Below are 21,252 nucleotides of genomic sequence, written 5' to 3'. Positions count from 1 at the left end.
CCGCTGTCTGGAGATGATACTGTTTAGTGGATTCTCCATGATTGACAGGAGCCTGCTCAGCGCCTGTCGCTCTGCCACGGATGTCAAACTGTCCAGCTCCATGCCTACCATAGAGCCTGCCTTACTCACCAGCTTGTCCAGGCGTGAGGCGTCCCTCTTCTTTATGCTGCCTCCCCAGCACACCACCACGGTGAAGAGTGCGCTCACCACAACCATCTGATAGAACATCTGCAGCATCTTATTGCAGATGTTGAAGGATGCCAGCCTTCTAAGGAAGTATAGTCAGCTCTGTCCTCTCTTGCACAGAGCATCAGTATTGTCAGTCCAGTCCAATTTATCATAAATCTGCACTCCCAGGTATTTATAGGTCCGCACCCTCTGCGCACAGTCACCTCTGATGATCACGGGGTCCATGAGGGGCCTGGTCCTACTAAAATCCACCACCAGCTCCTTGGTTTTGCTGGTGTTCAGTTGTAGGTGGTTTGAGTCGCACCACTTAAAGTCCTTGATTAGGTTCCTATACTCCTCCTCCTGCCCACTCCCGATGCAGCCCACGATAGCAGTGTCATCAGCGAACTTTTGCATGTGGCAGGACTCCGAGTTGTATTGGAAGTCCGATGTATATAGGCTGAACAGGACCGGAGAAAGCACAGTCCCCTGCGGCGCTCCTGTGCTGCTGACCACAATGCCAGACCTGCAGTTCCCGAGACGCACATACTGAGGTCTGTCTGTTTGATAGTCCACGATTCATGCCACCAGGTATGAATCTACTCCCATCTCTGTCAGCTTGTCCCTAAGGAGCAGAGGTTGGATGGTGTTGAAGGCACTAGAGAAGTCCAGAAACATAATTCTTACAGCACCACTGCCTCTGTCCAAGTGGCAGAGGGATCGGTGTAGCATATAGATGATGGCATCCTCTGTTCCCACCTTCTCCTGGTATGCGAACTGCAGAGGGTCGAGGGCGTAGCAGACCTGTGGCCTCAGGTGGTAAAAGCGACAGGCCAGAAGTCATTCAGCTCACTAGGACATGATACCTTTGGGACTGGGGTGATGTAAGATGTTTTCCAAAGCCTTGGGACTCTCATTTTTTCATCAGGTTCGCTCTCTCCACGTCTCTCTTGATGGAGGCACCTCACTTCGAGCTGCAACCAGTGATGATCTTCATCCCATCCCACACTTCCTTCATGCTGTTATTCTACAACTTCTGCTCCAGCTTTCTCCTGTACTGCTCCTTCGCCACCCTGAGCTGGACTTGGAGTTCCTTCTGCACGCACTTGAGCTCATGCTGATCACCGCCTTTAAAAGCCCTTTTCTTCTGGTTCAAAAGGCCCTTGATGTCATTTGTAATCCATGGCTTGTTGTTAGCATAGCAGCGTACTGTTCTTACTGGAACTACAATGTCCATACAGAAGTTGATGTAGTCAGTAGTGCAGTTAACAACCTCCTCAATGTTCTCACTATGTGATCCCTGCAGGATATCCCAGTCCGTAGTTCCAAAGCAGTCTCTCAGAGCCTGCTCTGCCTCAGGGGACCACTTCCTGAATAAGTGTGTGGCTGTAGGTAGCTCCCTCACCCTTGGTTTGTAGAGAGGCTGAAGCAGAATCAGGTTATGATCCGCTTTCCCAAGCGCAGGCAGCGGGGTGGCACTGTATGCGTCTTAATGTTTGCATACAGTAGGTCAATAGTCCTATTTCCCCAGGTGTTATAATCCACATACTGGGAGAAGGCAGGTAATGTTTTGTCCAGCGTCACATGGTTAAAGTCTCCAGCAATTAGCACAAGCGCCTCGGGGTGCTGTGTTTGCAGTTTAGCAACAGCGGAATGGATGATGTCACCCGCTAGCTCCACGTCCGCCCGAGGAGGGATGTAAACAATAACGACGTGTCCAAACTTTCTGGGCAAGTAATAAGGATGCAGACTTACGGCCAATTACGGAATAACGGGAAATAGTACAACAATGATATCATTGAAGGTAGTACTGACACTATTATGCTAAAGAGGAAACATATAAAAGAATATAAGAAAATGTATTTTACAGCTCTTAATCTTTAATGACTATTCAAACTGAATCATTTAAAACCTAGAAAATTACTTCTGATTAATGTAAAAAGAACAGGAAAAGAATACCTGAAAAATGTTTTGATTATTGTACAACATAAAATGTAAGACAATTTTGACACCAAACAAAATATCAACGGTTTATCTTTGTTCACTATGATTTTGAGTTATGGAAATATATTTTTATTAGTTTAAAAATTGAAAGGAGGGTAACAAAAATACAAGTAACAACAGATTTTTTAAAAAAATGTTCCAAGGAATTTCCATTCAATGAAGCATTAAATGTAAACACTTACCAAATAATGTTTTTCAAAAGTCTCTACTGAAGATAATGCTTCTTTAAGTATTTTGTATGGACTTTGGAGGCTACTAGCTGTAAAATAAGTTAAATGAAAAGAACATACATATAAATACATTAATTCTTTAATTTAAACATGAACGTAATATACTGTAAATACAGTATTAGTTTCCAATGTGGCAGTCAAAATATTTTTAACCACTAACAATTTGTGTAGTAATTTAGACTTTCAAAAATTTTTGTTGACTTCTTTATATTACTATTATTTATTCATGTTTACAAAAGAAAATATGAAATTTGTTTTTTCAGGTACAGCTGCATAAACAAAAGAACAAAAAGCTCATAAAAAAAGCAGATTCAACTTCAGAACTATGACATATTATACAGCATAAACCTGTTGTATTCTCTTAGATATTAGGTAAGATTCATTGAAATTATGTATGTAAACACACTGTTTATATACAGTAAAACCTAAATATTATTTTAAAGATATCGAGTGTCTCCGATATCACACATGTTACAGCCATTACGACAGACAGGCCACCAGCAATAAATACGTACAATGCAAGAAAAATTGTATACAGTAAAATGTGTGTACAGTGACACTAAACAATGTACATGTAATAAGTACTGTACATAGAATATTAATTATGGTTACTTACCAACAATGACATGACGACTTGTCCGATAATGATGAGTTTAATTTTACTGCACAACAAAGGAGAGTGTTACAGCTCTTTTAAAGGAGCCTCTTCAAGCGATTGTGTAGCACCGTTGTTGTTGTTCTTCCAGCAGTCTTCAATCCAAACCCCTAAAGCAGATTCCATCCGGACTACCGCCTTATTACATCCACTTACAATTCGTTTTGCACCCTGGTTAAAGGACACTGCGGCTGTAGATCTTATATTCTTTTCCTCCTTTTTAAATAAAAAGAATTGTGGACTCATTGATGCCGTAAATGCGTCCTGTGGCGATGTAGCTGTTCCCTTCCTTCAACATATCCAAAACTTTTACCTTTTCGGCAATCGTTAGCATCTTCCGTTGGCGCTTGAGCACGGCCCCTGAAGCAGTAGCACGTTGATGCTGAATGAGTGAGACTAGACTTCCTGGTTAACACAGTGGAATCGAATTCGGCGCTCTGTCACTGAGCCAATCAGCACACAGGAACTTAACTGCGTGCTCTGATTGGGTAGCTTCTCTGCCATCCGCCAATAGCGTCCCTTGTATGAAATCAACTGGGCAAACCAACTGAGGAAGCATGTACCAGAAGTAAAAAGACCCATTGTCCACAGAATCCCACGAAGCAGCGAAAAATCCGCGTTATATATTTAGATATGCTTACATATAAAATCCGCGATAGTGAAGCCGCGAAAGTCAAAGCGCGATATAGCGAGGGATTACTGTACTGCTACTCACGCAAGTGTTGTGTTAATTTCTAAGGATGTGCTCAGAGGATGCCTCAAATAAACACTGGGAACGTGTGGCAGCCATAATGTGTGCGTGTATGCATTCTGAGCATGAAGTATAATCAGGCCCTTATAGTAAGCAGGCTATAGTCACTGTTAGGTGAATGCCAGTTTAATCCCAACAAATAACTTACTTCTATAAAAAGCAAAGATTCCCTTTGCCGCCAAATAAAGTGCTATCTATCCAACCTTTTGGCAAATTTCAGTGACTTTTCTTACACTCTTTATGCCTCTTTCTTTTGCACACAACAAGGAATTTTCTGACATTTGAGTCTAGCAAAAATTGTAATTGCCTGAGTGATTCTCAGTCACAACAGTGCTGCAAAAACAACAGCGGGGGATGCCAAGTTACAGGCAGTGCAAGACACAGAAAAGAAGCTGTATTCTTGTCAACTTTAGGAGGTTTTTCAGAAAGTATGTAAACCTACATATATGATAAGTCAAATGAGCAGTATATTATAAAAAAAAAAAGAATTCTGAGGACACAGGTTTACCTTCCCTTGCATTTAATTCACACAGCCACTAGCGCCAATAATTGCAAAACATGCAACAAATAAACAAAACTTGGATGTGTTTACTCATGTAATACTGTTTGGAGGACCATCAGCACAAAAGAACGGCAGTTATAATAGCTGCTTGATAGATTCAACCTTCTAAATTTGAGTCAAGTGCCAAGTCACTGCAATTATGAGTTTGCACATTATCTTAATTTGCATGAGGTTTCCTTCCACATCTCAAAGAGGCGCGTGTTTGATAAAATTGAAATTATAAACTAACCCCATGCGAGTGTGCACATCTGGGAGTAGGCCCTGCAATGTAATGGTGCCTGCCCTGCAACTAATTTTTTGGGATCACCTTTGGCCTACCACAATCCTAAATTACATCAATCAGTTTTGAAAATATTATGCTTTGAAGTGCGTACAATAACTGTACTGTGGAAAAACAAATAACACTAATATTAAAAGACAGTTACTGTATGTGTGAATTTTTTTATTTTCTTTTAAGAAACAACGTACCAATTATTTTCATTTTCAGGTTGAAAATGTATTTACTGGGCAGAGTACATTTAACCTTGATATGAATGTGAATGCAATCTAAAATAAATTAATTCTGACGACTGCCAAGAAGAACATGCATAAAACAGAAAAAAATACCTGTTTCTGGTCTCTCTTCTCCTAGTCCTGCTAAGAGATCCACAGTTCTATTCAAGTCCTCAGAATTGGGCCCATTTTCAGATGCTAGACCACAGAGGTATCCAAGGGATTTTAACTAATGTCAGACGGATTTAAGCAAAAACATACAATTAGTAAGTAAACATAACCCCTATTGTGCTAAAACAACAGCTATGACAAAAACAATGTCATTACTAACTTTTTCAGTTGCATAAGTCCAAAGACCAACAGTATGTGATGAATTAGATTCTAGTTGTGCTCTGTCACAGCAGCCTTCTATTCTCTGTAACACTTCTAAACAGCTTAAGAAGACCCAACAATCAAGAGCACCCAAAGGCACTGACACCTGTTAAAAGAGCACAAATATGCATCAAAACACTAACTAATAATGATAAATACTTAATGCATTAGGTAAAATTTCCAAGTCTAATAATTAATTCTGTAGTTCACTACATCTTTGTACTAGCAGCCTCAAAGCCTGAGATTTATTTCTCTATTTCTTTTCCCTTCTGGAAATTAAGTGGAAGAGGATTTTTTACTTAGTAAACAATGGGTACATCCTCTCGTAAAAATTAGTAGCATGCATTTCTTCACTCTATATAATACCCATCAGCCACAACATTAAAACCACTGACAGTGAACAACAGACCCATTGGGTCTGATCCCATAGAAGAGCTATAGTATCATGAATTGCTCAAAAACGTAATGCTGCCCATGACAGAAATGTGTCATAGCTTGCTGCGTTGTCACAGACAGGTCAGAATCCTTATGCTGACCCCTGTCCGCCAAAGAAAATACCTACAATGGGCATGCGAGCATCAGAACTGGAACTTAGAGCAAAGGAAGAAGGTGGCCTTGTCTGAGGAAACACATTTTCTTTTGGATCATGTGGATGTTCGAGTGCATATGTGTCGTTTACCTGGGTGAAAAGTGATGATAGGATGCAGTATGGGAAGAAGGCAAGTTTTCAGAGGCAGTGTGATGCTCTGGGTAAAGTTCTGCTGAGATTTATAAGGATGCTACCTAAAAACTATTGTAGATCGCATACACCCCTTCATGGCAACTGTATTCCCTGATAGCAGCAGCCTCTTTCAGCAGGATAACGTACCCTGCCACACTGCAAAAACTGTTCAGGAATGGTTTGAAAAACATAGCAAATAATTCAAGGCGTTGACTTGGCTTCCAAATTCCCCAGACCTCAATCTGACAGAGCATCTGTGGGATATGCTGGGAAAACAAGTCCAATCCATGGAAGCCCCAATTCACAATTTACAATTGCTAACATCTTGGTGTCAGATACCACAGGACACCTTCAGAGGTTTTGTGGAGTCCATATCTAAACAGGTCAGAATTGTTTCTGTGGCACGAGGGGGACCTACATAATATTAGAAGGTGTTTTAAATGTTGTGGCTAATTAGTGTTTGTCAAGGCTGGAAACTCATCTGTTCTGTCACTGGGCATATAGGCTGTTGTCTAATTAGAGCTGGACATTCTCAAATCCCTGTGAACACATGGGTAGGTATCATTATCTCTAAGCTCCACTCTACCATGCTTAAGCTCTGTGGTAATGTCTGGGAGAAGAAATATTACTTTGAAAGGGAATCACAGCATCTTAACTGTTTGGCCAGAAAGAGTGACACTTTTCCCTTACAAGTTACAAAAGATCTTGTAAAGAGATTAACACCTAAATAGAACTTGAGGAATAACAGCACACTATGGATATGGATGAAGGACCTCATGTGTAAAACCATGAGTGCACTCCATCACAAGCAAAGTTGTTATTTACAATCTGAGCCATATGCACAAGTCTACACGGCCATCATCATTAAACGCATGGCATCATAACATTGCTTCACCTGTGCCAAGATAAACTAGAACTGTTTTAGCAGCTACGAAAAAGCCAGCTAAAGACCCATTTCTGACTTAATATGTCATTGTGTTACAAGGTCATGATTAACTATGTAAAGTTCTAGCTTTTACAGGCTTTTGACTAATTTGGAGGCAAATAAAGCCTTGAGTCACAGTTCAATCCATGGAGTCCCCAATTTTACACTTACAAGACTTAAGTATTTGTTGCTAATATCTTGGTTTAGTACCTACATACATACACATATACATACATACATACAATATATATATATATATATATATATATATATATATATATATATATATAATTATATATAAATAAATAAAATGTCCTCAGTACACACATATTTTTATATATACTGTATATATATATATATATATATATATATATATATATATATATATATATATATATATATATATATATATATATATATATATATATACACACCCTCACACACATGAGCTACTATACATCTATAATTCTTGTGTTGATTAATACATTTCATTTTTCTTTTTCTTAAAAAAAAAAACTGTTCAGTTACTATAAGAACCGCAATCTACAGTGAGTAGTAAGGAAAATAAAGTAGAAACCTGACCAAAATATTTCATTAATTACTGGTATTGCTAAAAGCAAGGTTAATAATTAATGGATTGGTTGATTATGATTTTTTTCTCCAGTCTCCTTCAACATACCTATAAGAACAGCTTTAATAAATAAAGAAGACTGCATGCGAGTTTTCATCTTAGTTTCCAATTATCATTCTATGACAAGCCTGAAAACAATGACCAAACCCAAATAAACATTCAGGTTCTGTGGGCTGCTTGTGTGTTTTCTAAATTATGCCAGACTACCACTGCAGTTAAGGGGAGAGACACCTGCATTCTGTATAGAACAAACAAGTTCCCTTCTACCAAAAATTAAGAGGAGAATGAAGCAGGATCACAAAAGACTACAAACGCATGTTAATCTCAACACGACAGCTTCAAGGCAAGATGGAAGGGATAGTTAGAAGTCAGGTAATTAGGTAAGTCAACTGAGTACAATGATTAGCTTTACAAGGATAGATCTGCCTCTCAGGATATGAAATATGTTTCAAGAGTAACTAGTGGAAACAGACCTTTTCAAGCACAGAAGCAATCCATGTGAACTGAATAAAAATATACATAAGCACTGATCTGTGTTGTCTAAATGGTAAACAATTTGCCTTAAGAACCACTTAAATCTGTAGTCCTGTTTTTTAAATAATCTGCTGTGAAATGAATGAGCAGAAGTTGACAGCCCGAACTCCTGAAGAGCATTCCAGTAGTGATGCACAGACAACTGTACATGATCTTCTCCAAAGCACCATATTCCCATTAACGTTAATGCATTTACAGTATTAATGACAGACAGGGCTTAGTTTTTATATCAATAAAGTGAAATGTATATATCCTTCCATCAATAACATCACTTAACAAACAGTCTCTACTACAAATTATCTTTTAAATGTATGAAAATGTAAAAGAAAACAAAGAATTCTAATAAATCATGGTGATTAGTGTTAGAAATGGTCCCTCTGAAACGTCATTGGTAATACTAAACATTTTTATGATGTTCCAGTTTATTAAAAAAAATACAAAAAGGAGAGTAGAGGAGTCCAAATAGAATACAAAATTAATCACCTCAAGAAGACGGAGTTCCTGAACACAATTATGGAGAAGTTCAAGGGCACGCTGTGTGACTTCCCAAGGCCGCTGTAAGAAAATGAGCAGCGTACATTGGCGAGAAAACAGATAACTGCGTAAATCAAGAAGAGATGCGCCATTCTTTTGTATTAGGTCACGCTTCTCCATATCAATAGGTTTCCTTAGAATTAACCCATTCCAGCTCCGCACTGGCTGGCAAAAGGATTTTAGCCACTTTGCTCCATCTGAAAAAGGGAAAAAAACACTTATCAACAGCAGTAGCCCAAAAACTTTCAGTCCAATAAACAAATATTAAAGACATGAATTAAAATCTTTGTTTTCAATAAGCCTTTTTTAAAGAAGTTACGCAGGTAATGATTTAAACAAAAAATAGGCAACTCTAAAATAACAAAATAACATTAATATATAATATAATGAAATAGCATTCTTAAAACAATATGACCCTAATCAGGGTGTCAAAAACTAAAGAAAGAAAAGAAATGAGTCGATTATTTCTATGTCAGAGTGAGAAAGTGTACTTGTAAGTCACATACACCAGTCTTTCAAGAAGTATGTAGAAATACAGTGTTTTATCAAACACCGGCCTTGGTTTCATAATAAGTCCATATGTGAAAAACAATTAACTTTCCCTTTAAGTCTTTCAAATCTTTAGACAGTATACCTCAATATTTTGAACAAAAACAGTGCACAGAGATGCACTTTTCCGATATTTATAAGTTCTGAAAAGAAATGTCTGCTTGCCACAAAATATTGCCCATCGATGTTTTCGACTGAGATATAAACTATAAAATCCTTGATTTTTTACAAATGAAAACAATGGTGATCTAACAAAATATTAAAAACATATAAAAAGAAATAAGGAGGAAGGAGAATATACTCCAAGTTAAAAAGAAATTTGTTTCACTTCCTTAGCTTTCTTTTCTTTATCAAGAAATGCTACTGGGGCTCCTTTATACCTATGGCAATACACCAATATTAGACATTACAATCATTGCTCTACTATCATCAGTCACAATAAGACGTTTTTCTTCTTTTTTAATTCTTGCGGGATTGGAGGTTATTGCTGTTTGTTATAATATTCCTATTTTTCATGCACTTCTGCAAAAGCTACAATTCTATTTATAATTATGTCTTAAGATGATGACATTTAAATACCAACACTTCCCTATTTTTTTTTCCAAAATATACATTAAAGAAGAAAATAATTAATTTCTGCCAAATCAGTCTTAACATATAATGGTTTTTACAATCTTGTGTCAATCTTTGTGTTAAGTGATTCTTAAACTGACTTCTTCTTGCACTAAGAAGAGGTGCCGGCAGCGATCGCCGCACAGAATACATTCACTTCATGATCTTCCTGCTCTCTGAACATTTCGAATGCTAAGATAAATACTTAATATAATTTTCATGGTGAAATGCATTAAAGCATGCATTAATCATATGGGGGCATGGCAGCGTGCCTGCCTTGCATTTGCATGTTTTTCTGGTGGGTTTACTCAGCGTGCTTCAGTTTCCTTTCAAAGTCATGTAGGATGTGGGGTTTTGTTGTGCTATATTGACCCTGCTAGTGTATGTTTTGCTTGTATTCATCCTGCGATGTGCTGGTGACTCGTTCAGAGATGGGCGCAACTCTGAATGGATGGCATAATTAAACATGTATAATGAAGATATTTTTAAAGTTCTGAACACTCCGTGGGCTAAGTTTAGAACTAGTTTTAATTTCACAAAGACGTTTATCGTGTGGTGATTGGTTATGTGGTGAAAGAAAAAGGAAGGATAGGAACTGGCGTTTTGGTACGTCAGATAGAGACAGCATGCATGCAATAAAGATAGCCCGCTCAGAAGAACATGCATTGAATTCTGTGTTCGTGTCTCTGACCAGCAGATCACAAACCCAACATTTACACAATATTTAAGTTAAACCTGTGCGATAGCTATTCATACATCCAGTTTTTTGGAGCCTCGTCACACCTGCCATAAAGTTCTCTACACTGAACATACACCTGTGGACCCCTTACTGCAAGGGAGCAGCACTACTGCCTCACTACCGTGCATGTGTAATACCTGCTTTAATGCATTTCATCATAAAAATGATATCAAGTATTTATCTTAGCATTCTAAATTTTCAGAAAGCAGGAATATCATGAAGTGAATGGATTCTGTATGGTGATTGCTGTCTTCTCTTAGTGCGGAGGAAGTCAGTTTAAGAAGCGTAGTGATTAACAACTGGGTCGGGGAACGCAACACAAAGCATTTAATGTGCTGCATTAATTTATGACGGGGTAAATTAAGTAATTGATTAAACATTGATTTTAGGAAGAAGTTTAGTTTACGACATTCTACTTTAATTATGAAGTAAACTATGAGAATAAAGTGGAAATGTCGACTTTAATCTCGACATAAACGGCGAGAATAAAGTGGAAATGTTGACTTTGTTCTCGACATATAGTTTTTTTCTTCCCAGTATAGCTTAGCTTGAAGCTAGGTCCATATCAATGCAGTTTGCCTAAATGATGGTTCAGTTGGTAAAGATGTCATCACCAAGTTGCACCTGTTTTATTTTATTTTAATTTGGTGAATACTGTGTAATGCACCTGGGCTTGAAGTCTTGAAGTAATAGTATTATTACTGATAATTGCACTATTATTTATTTTATTGTTATTATTTATTAGTTTAAATATTATGCAGTTTAATGATGATAAAGTTGTTTAAAAAGTCACTTTAACGTGTCAGTGGACAGAGATTGTTAACATTAACAGAAAATGTAGTTGATTTACAAAAAATATTTACTATTTATTCCTTTTCTAAGACATATTCGGTGCAATACAATTTTTGACAAGCACTTCTGGATATTTTACTAAGTCTAAATGCCTCTTTGGTTGAAAATATGTTGTCAAAATTATAGTTTGTTTTTGCAAAATTTGTTCAATAAAAAGGTTCTATATTTTGACTGCATCTGTCATGCAATGTGATACCTTCTCCATTAGTGCCACCCCCTTGAAAACTATCACTTTATGGGGCAATGCAAAACTGTATTAATACTTGTGTGTAAATTAAAATGTTTTTTTTGTACAATGTACAATACTCTTGACAGTGGAATAGGTTATTCTTAACCACATTTTCCACTGCAATTACTGGCTAACATCCACTCATGCATGGGGGAAAAAATACCGTTGAATACCGTGAAACCGGGATAATTTAGAAAAATACCGTGATAATAGAATTTTGGTCATACCGCCCACCCCTAACCAAGAACACTCTCTCTGGCGGTAGACCTATCATTGCCAAAGTCTACAATCAAGAGAAGACTTCATGAAAGTAAAGACAAGGTGGAAAACACTAGTAAACCTCAAGCAAAAGACAGGTTAGACTTTGCCAGAAAACATTTTTTAAAAGCCTGTCCAGTTCTGGAACAGTTTTTTTCGGACAAAGGAAACTAAGATAATTATATACCAGAATGTTGGAAAGAGAAGAGTGTGGAGAAGGGAAGAAACATCTCATAATCCAATGAATACCATATCATCTGTGAATGGCTGTGAATGGAAGTCAATCACTAGTGTTTATTGATGATATGACTTGTAGAAGAAGTAATAGGATGAAATCTGAGGTGTACAGGGCTATACTATTTGCTCAGATTCTGCCAAATGCTGCAAAACTGATAAGGCAATGCTTCACAGTACAGAAGGACAATGAGCCAAAACATGCTGCAAAAGCAAACCAAATGCTTTTCAAAGCAAAGTAGTGGAATATTCATCAATGTCTAAGGCAATCAACTGACCTCAACCCAATTGGACATGCATTTTCATGTACTGAAGAAAAAACTGATGGCAGAAAGTCCAACAAACAAACAGCAACTGACGACAGCTTGGCGAAGTATCACTTGAGAGGAAACCCAACACTTGGAGATGGCCATGGGTTCCAGACTTCTGGGAGACATTGACTATAAAGGATTTTCAACCAAATACTGAAAAAGATACATTATATTTGTTTGCTTTTGAGTCCCTGAAAATAGGGGGATGATGTATAAAAAAAGGCTGTTATTCCTTAATGGCTTATACGATATTTTTGATAAACTATTTAAGTTAAAGCTGAAAGTCTACACTTCAACCGCACAAAAATTGCTTAATTTCAAATTCATTGTGGTGGTGTAGAGAGCCAAGATTATGAAAATTGTATCTGTCCAAATATCTTTGGACCTAACTGTATACCTTTTTGGACAAAAGCTGTTCTTGAATCTAGGGATGAAATTGTTAGTGGTCCTATATAATTTGTCAAAACAGGGGGCGGAGAAAAGTGATTGCACAGGATGGTTAAGATCTTTAATAATATTATCTGCATTTTTTACGGTTCATTTTTGTCCTGAATAAAAAGGCAGCTGTGTGCCATCTTCAGCACCCTTTACCTGAGCTTTACAAATGCCATAGAAGGAAGTAATTGAGTCAAACAAGAACGGATTCTACTAAATTTAGTAATTATCCTTGTCAGCATGCATCTAGAAAAGGGGTAAAAGTTATTGCAATGATGAAAAATGATCATCTTTTTCCTTTTTCATGGTGGGAATAACCTTTGCCATATATTTCCTCTGTTCACAAACTATTATGAAATTGCACATCTATGCTCACCATCTTCTGTAAACTTGACTGTAACCCAGATGTATTATGCATGCCTGAGATTGTCAAGGATGGGCAGTCCACGAAATTTAAAGCTGCTGGCCCCCTCCATTATATCTCTGTTAATGTAAATGGGAATGTGGCCAGAACTACTGCTTCCTGAAGTCTATGACCAGCTCTTTCAATCTGCTGACATTAAGAGAAAGTGTGCTATTCTGGCACCACAGTGTTAGAAAGCGAATCTATTCTCTCCATAAGCTGCCCCATCATTGCTGGTGGTCAGTCCTATGCTTAAAGTGTCATCAGCAAATGTAATGACAGAGTTTACCTAAGTGTGGAGGAAGCTATGATGCAAATTCAAACATGCATAGGAAAGCCACTCAGGAAGTCCACCAAGACCCACTACTAGGAACATGATGACCAGCTTTGATGGTACAACAAAGTTACTTCTGAGATATACTCTATAAATAATACTCAGTAAGCAGTTTTTTTTTTTTTTATCATCCAGGCGTGTAGGGATTATATGTAGGGCAAGAGATATGGCATCTTAATCGGAGCTGCTATGATAATAAGTAAACTGGAAGTGGTTCAAAGTATCTGCATTACTGCATTTATTATGTTCCATTACTGGTCTCTCTGAATATTTCATCACAGTACTCACAACAGTCCCAGAAGGGGATATACAAATTGTCTACTATTGTGAGGGTCACACAAAAGATACACGTCTAATGAAAGTTTTTTTTTGTTTTATTTTTTTATAAATACAGTATTCTGTTGCACACTGGAATTAGTAAGACATATAAAAGCAAACAAATACATTCAAATGGCCAAACTGTCTCACTTTAGAAAATAAAACACAAAAGAAAAAACTTTCCCTAACACAGAGAAGCCTTAAATTGCTTTATTTACTATCATTTACATTCTCTAATCTTCTAAATTCAAATACTATTTATACACACACACACACACATTAAAAAAGGCCTCACCTCCAGCACCAAAATTAACAACATATTGTGTAAACAGGGCATCCAGTTCATCATACTGCACCAGGGCATCTTCGTACTGTTGCAACATTTCAAAAACAAATGCAAGCTCCTCCTAGGAAAGGCCAAACAAAAACATAAATAAGCATTGTTCAATTAGCAAAAGTTACCAACAAGTAGTACAGATAAACATGAAGGGCAATGGTCTCTCAAAAGAATCACGTAAGCACAAAAATAAGTCACTTCTTTGTAACAGACAACAATAAACAAAAAAAAATTGTTTTATTATTCTCTCTATTCATTATGTGGCACAACTATCTTCAGTAGTTTTAATGTTTCATACATGGCTTCCTTTAAGTTTAGTCGATTTTAAAATGGCACTACATTAAATGATTTTGTATCTGGCTCACAGTAAGGCATTTTGCAGAATATATGCATATTCTTTCAGAACTACAAAAGTATTAAAATGCAATGTTTGTTCATGTTTTTGCATAAGATCAAATAACTTAATCTCATAATTAAAGTTTGAATTGATATACCAACTATTGCAGTTCTACAGTAACCATAGATTAAGAAATTACTCACTTTTTTAATTTGGCCAATAACAATTTAAAACCTTAGGGTATTAGGGTTTATATAGAGTGGCGACCTAACTTTATCTTGATCTCTCTCAGTCTTAGGAATGCTTACTGTAGAGCTAAGACCCATTCTTCATATTTTTCCTCTAGCACTTCCACCCACAGCTGCTTCAGTCTCACCCCTAGTTCATACTAATCACATTCACTACTACACACAGCTCTTCACTAACCGATCTTACCGTCCTTACAGTATATACTGTACAAACTGTCCCGATGTGTTTCTCCTCAACAAGGCTCACTAACACTGCACTTGCTTTATTTGACTCTTTACAATCTGGACATTGGGTAATATTATTACACAGACTGCACTTTAGAATCTTTGTCCTTTGATGTTAGTGGCAGGATAACTTCATAAAAGTTTCAGTTTTATACTAAAAGCACTGCAGTATTTCTAATGTAAATGGATGGAGTAGGAATATATGAGAATAATAAACATATATTCAGTTTTATATTTGTCCGTTTTTGACACATTACTTTGTAAAAAATGTGCCCAACCCAAAACAATAGTCCCAAAACCCACACTCACAGGTATCTGGACAAACATTAAACACAGCATAAAAAAGGGTAAAGGTATAGACATTTTACTTTTGCATCAGAATCTGCTTTGAATGTACAGTATGATCGGGCTTTTTTTAATTTAGAAAAAAGAAAAGCGCTTACTAGTAAACCATGCACACCAAGAATATTTTGAGTAAACTATATATGCTACAAAGATTGTGTACTACGTGTAGATTAATTTAGTACTTCCTCATGAAATTCTAAACATTTTAAATGTTATATAACAATTTGTAATTAAAGGGAATTTTTTGCAATAAAGAGTAAGATTTTTTACCTGAACCATGAAGTACTCACAGAAGCTCCAACCAGGTTCTGTTCGCTTCTCCCTTAAAGTTCTCATGTCATCTTCAAATTTGCCAAGGTTTTTTGTAAAGGACATGAGAAGCAATGTCCTGAGTTTATTTAAGAATGCATTCCAAGATTCCTGAGAGCGGGAGGATTCTTTTAAAGGATCTGACAGCACTACACATCTAGAAAAAGTTAACATTTAGGTGGGGGGTGAAAAAAAAAAAATCAACTTGTACACATACTTCCAGAAGTAAAACAAGGCCAATTTTAAGCAATTATATACTCAAAAACATCCGACACATTAATAAATATATTTGAACCCCGTTATATTGGTACATTTTTAGCTGATTTGATACCTTGTGCTCCATAAGTTTAAATCTGTAATCAAAAATTTCAAATGTAATTAAAAGACATTCTTAGATTTTACGATATTTTTGCAAAATCACAAACACCTATGAAGCCAAATGTCCCAAACATTATGGTACTCTGAAAGAAAGGAGAGGAAGGGTCATGTTTATAAAGGGCTGCGATTTCTACATGGTGAAGTCAAATGGAAAAAAAGACACTAAAAAATACTGTACAATAATGCGTGGATAAATGAGAACATTTCCATGTCTTCATACAACAGTTACTGCCTTCTGAATTGAACAAATGTTTAGTTTCATATATAGGCATCACTGCAGCTTACTATACTTGTATAGATAGAGCAGTTAGATCGAACATTGTTAACACAGATATAATTCAAATTTCTTTTAAAGAGGTCTTGTTCGAAGACAAAAGCTGACACTCGACTGTCAAACAACAATTGTTTGATTTACTCGTATAATTCTGCCATCATTATGCAAAGCTGCAGTATTTTACTGATCTGCTTTTACACTTTGTTTCCACGATCAGCCTTTTCATAATTTTGAATGGTTAGCTTATCATCGTTAATAAGAATTACAGCCAGACCACTTCACAGCATAGTGTTTTTTTTCTTTACTATTGCTCTGCACTTAGATCTACCAATGTACTCAGAACAGTTTTTCTAAATGCTTATCCTATGTCCTAATACTATCGTTTAACATCTGATTCTGTCCCATTCAGTCTTAAACCCGAAATCCCTAACAATTGTTTAAAGCCAATACCTTCTCATTAAAGCAAATGGAAAGCAGCTGTCATAATTCTGACTTTCCTTTTATTACAAAGGTTTAAATGTGTCTTAAGCACTTCATGTTTGGCAGGTGCACAAGTTTAAAAAAATAAAGTAAAAACTACTAATAATTCAGAGAAGTGTATAATAATGAGGTATCAAAAAACACATAAAACAATGCATGAAACAACTAGAATCGTTAATCTAAGTTCAAATATTTTTGAATATATTTACTTATTTTCAAGTATGAATATTCAAACATTATTTTTTGGGTAATTTGACAGCCCTAGTTTGGTATTATCACACCGATTACTGTTAGGCAATAATCAATTTATACATCTGTCCTGGAGAGGAAAATGTGCAATAAAAAAAAATTTAACACGGCTCATATTAATTTTATATTTTTTGCTGAAACAAACCAGGATGAACTGAATTTACAAGATTCTTAAAAGCAACTAAACTACAGAGACAATTCACATTGGAAGTATTTCTCGTTCATACATTTTTCCTGTATTGTACACTAACTTTAGTGCACCTGTTTCTATTGGTTTATACTACATCTGTTTCAATTAGGTTAAACACCACAGAACTACCAGCTGTTTTAATTAGTTTATAACCTGGGAAAGGAAAGCAGTATGGAGGTGTGTTAAAAGATCAAACACTTTGAGAAGAGCCATTTATCACAAGGACAAAAGAGCCAATCAAATGTGCATAATGTCACCTGTCCTAAAATCCAATGTGTGCATTTTAACATAAATGGCTCATCTGAGGGACCAAAAAAGGCAACAGAAGAGCAACAACCTAAGAAGTGACAACACAGATCAAGACGTGTGACCATTTCAACTAAACGTCGGAGAATGCAACTTAACGCTGATCGCTAATTTAAAACACACTAAGGACAACTTTCATTCTTTGACATTGCCGAGTTTCAGTAAGCTTTTCTAAAGACAATATCCATACTTTTGCTGTCGTTTTATTTTTCTATTATAATTGTCTTCTGTGTGTATTATTATACTTTAATAAATGCTATGCTGCTTTTACATTTCTACCCTTTGTCTTTTACCTAGACTGACTGAAATAATAAAAGTGCGCCTAGTGTGGGAAGATTGTTGCTTTCTTGCCTACCGGGTTATCTTCAATATTTAGAACAACTGTAGCAATAGTAATACATTGCTTGGTTGGTAAGTGGTATATAACTAAAAGGCGGTCAAGCGGTTACATGTGACACGAGGACACTTGTATGTTTTGTTCGTACTGGTGATAGTGAATCCCTATGTAGAGAATCCCATGTGGAATATTGAGTGACTGGCAATTGGGCATCACCCAAGACTTTGTCTAGATAGGATCTGTATGCATCTGTGTGTGTTTGTGGTAATCTTCAAGTGCAGGAGTAGATGAATCTAGTAAATGTACCCTACAAGTCTCACAAATTAAACAATAATAATACAACATCTAAATATTCATTGAAACTAAAAACAACACCAGTTTTGCAAAATTGCAGAGAAAACCAGATATAAGCCAGCAATCAGAGTGAGAGGAAGAGAGCAACAAAAACAGTCCTTACAAGAAGAGCAGATGTGAAAAGACCACCTCTTACATACATTTTATACCAACCAAACATAGAATCTTTTAACACATTACTCATTTTCTGAATTCTTGAAACATTTTTTCCTAAAACAAGTATTTTTTCATAATAAAGAGGAAAGAAATCAGCTGCCTCTTAGAAATGTGTTTTGTGCTTCTTTACCAGATCTTTTTAAAGAAATGTATTAATTTTAGCACTAAAATGGAACTATTAAATATTTGAGAGTACACCTTGCAAGACATAAAATTAATATTTAAAACTGTATCATGTCTTTTATTTGATAATGTCTTTTCACAAACACCTGAAATTACAAGGAAACAGGAAAAGGCCAACAGTCTGTTTTACACTATAAGCAAGAACTATAAAGAACGCATCTCTTGTACATTGATTGCATCAAACATAAATGAGATATTTGTTCATTTACACAGTGAACATAAACAGCAGTATGCTTCGTCTTCAAGTACCTGGAAACTGGGCTCAAATTATAACTTGGTTCTGGACTATGTCACTGTTTTCTGTAAATGTCTGTATAGTATGTTCTCATGATATTCCAGTTCCCCTTCAATGTTCCTGAGATATGCATGTTAGGCAAGTGTGAAATCAAAACTGGCCTAGAATGATCATTTGTTGTTCCTTATCGAGGTTAGGGTTCTGCCTTGTACCCAGGACCCTAAAACTGGAGTGAGTTTGACACAGAATAAAAATAAATAAATAACGTAAATCTTTCTGATGCAGCTCAGGGCATTTAATGACAAGTTGTCTCTGCAATGTCGGTTTAATTTAAGGTTTAACTTTGCCTATAGGTGAAAAAGTGGGAGACAGGTAGAGTATGTTACTGGCTCTAAACTGGCTATAAACAGCCTAAAAAGCATATATTTGAATAATATCATGATGCCCTGGCTAAGGTAAAGACGTCATATCCATTATCAAATCACTCCGGAGAGGTTAAAGAAAAAAAATAATCAAGGTATAATCATTTACGCTGTGCATTAAACTATGCAGTTGAAGTCAGAAGTTTACATACACTTAGGGTGAATTCTTTAAAACTCACATTATAACTCATTCAAAGATTTTATACTAACAAACAAATTTGACACATCGTTTAAGACATCTACTTTGTGCAGAAATAATTGGCAAAAATAATTTTGCCAATGTTCACAGTCAAGAGTTATATACGAGACTATATTACAATTCCAGTGGGTCACAAGTTTAAATACACTGTTAATATTTGGTAGCACCACCTTTAAATTGTTTAACTTGAGTCAAATGTTTTGGGTAGCCTTCCACAAGCTTCTTAAAATAAGGTGCTAGAAATTTAGCCCATTACTCCAGACAGAACTGGTATAATGGACAGGTTTGTAGGCCTCCTTGCATGCACACGCTTGTTCAGTTTTGTCCACAACTTTTCAATCGGATAGAGGTCAGGGGCTTTGTGATGGCCACTCCAATACCTTCACCTTGCTGTCCTTAAGCCATTTTTTCCCACAACTTTGGAGATATGCTAGGGGTCATTGTCCATCTGAAAGACACACCCCCAACAACATGACGCTCCCACCCCCATGCTTGAAGGTTGGTATGGTGTTCTTTTCCTTGCAAGCCTCACCCTTTTTTCTCCAAACATAGCAATGGTCATTATTGGAGAAACTGTTCAACCTTGGACTCATCAGACCAGAGAACATTTCTCCAGAAGGTAAAATATTTGTGCCTGTGTGCCACTGCAAACTGCAGCCTGGCTTTTTTTATGGCGGCTTTGGAGCAGTGGCTTCTTCTTTCCCGGGCAACCTTTCAGGTTATATCAATATAGGACTCATTTACTGTGGATATAGACACTTGTCTACCTGTTTCCTCCAGCACCTTCACAAGATCCTTTGTTGTTGTTCCGAGACTGATTTGCACTTTTTGTGCCAAAGTACATTCTTATCTAGGAGAAAGAATGCGTCTCATTCTTGATAGTCATGACGACTATGTGGTCCCATGCGGTTTATACTGTAGCATTATTGTTTGTACAGATGAACATGGATCATTCAGGTTGTTTAGAAATTGATCACAAGGATGAACAAGATTTGTGAATGTCTACAATTTTTTTCTGAGGTCTTGACTGATTTCGTTTGATTTTCCCATTACATCAAGCAAAGAGGCAACGAGTCTGATGGTAGGCCTTAACATACATTCACATGTTGACTTCAATTAAGCTAATTGGCTATGGTCTAATTGTCTAATTGACCAAAGGCTTGAAATCATTTTCTAGAATTTTCCAAGCTGTTTAAAGGCACAGTTAACAAAGTGTATATAAACTTATGACAGACTGGAATTGTGATTTAGTCAATAAAAGGTAAAAATCTGTCTGTGAAATTGTTAGAAAAAATTAGTTTGTCCCTGCACAAAGTAAATTTCTTAAATAGTATGTCAAATTTATAGTTTTAGCACAGAATCTGTGTAGGGATTATAAAGTGAGTTTTAAAGAATTCACCCTAAACGCATGTAAACATCCGACTTCAAGTAAAGCATAGTAAGATGTATTATACATTCATGAGCCTTCATCAACAGTTTTTATGCCCTTCATGAAATCATTAGCTTTTATATGACACTTTTCCTTTGCATTATTTCTTTTCAGGTAATGACATTTTTGTTGCATGTCTACTATATTCACTATATATACAGTTCATAATACAAAGCTGATTGACTCATTCATTCACTCAAACAAAAACACAATTTCCAATTAAGCTAAAGTTTAAATTTAGCAGGATGGTACTGGTAGGGCAGTGGGTATCCACTAAGAAAGGACATTAAATATATTATTTAGGGATATCCCCCTCCCTCCATTTGAAAAATTAAATATCCCTAAATATCAAAAATGCTTTGACTGGTTTGACTGAAATTTGGTGATGTTGTCGAAAAAAGATAAT

At 36.4% G+C, this 21,252-nt stretch overlaps 1 protein-coding gene across 2 annotated transcripts in view; it reads right to left on the bottom strand.

Annotated features, from left to right (window-relative positions):
• The window catches only part of trappc10 (trafficking protein particle complex subunit 10), a 103,070-nt gene that overhangs the window by 26,347 nt on the left and 55,471 nt on the right, over window positions 1-21,252 (bottom strand). For both annotated transcript variants that reach the window (XM_028800534.2, XM_051926749.1), the window contains 6 exons: window positions 15,616-15,811; window positions 14,149-14,260; window positions 8,529-8,776; window positions 5,194-5,340; window positions 4,977-5,091; window positions 2,355-2,431 (listed from right to left, as the gene is read on the bottom strand). In XM_028800534.2, the coding sequence (XP_028656367.1) occupies window positions 2,355-2,431; window positions 4,977-5,091; window positions 5,194-5,340; window positions 8,529-8,776; window positions 14,149-14,260; window positions 15,616-15,811 (895 nt within the window). The remainder of the gene's footprint in view (window positions 1-2,354; window positions 2,432-4,976; window positions 5,092-5,193; window positions 5,341-8,528; window positions 8,777-14,148; window positions 14,261-15,615; window positions 15,812-21,252) is intronic.

Source organism: Erpetoichthys calabaricus, chromosome 4 (genome assembly GCF_900747795.2).
Source record: "Erpetoichthys calabaricus chromosome 4, fErpCal1.3, whole genome shotgun sequence".
NCBI classification, from domain to species: domain Eukaryota; kingdom Metazoa; phylum Chordata; class Cladistia; order Polypteriformes; family Polypteridae; genus Erpetoichthys; species Erpetoichthys calabaricus.
Note: the sequence above shows the minus strand (reverse complement) of the source record. Positions and strands in the feature narration are given on the sequence as shown.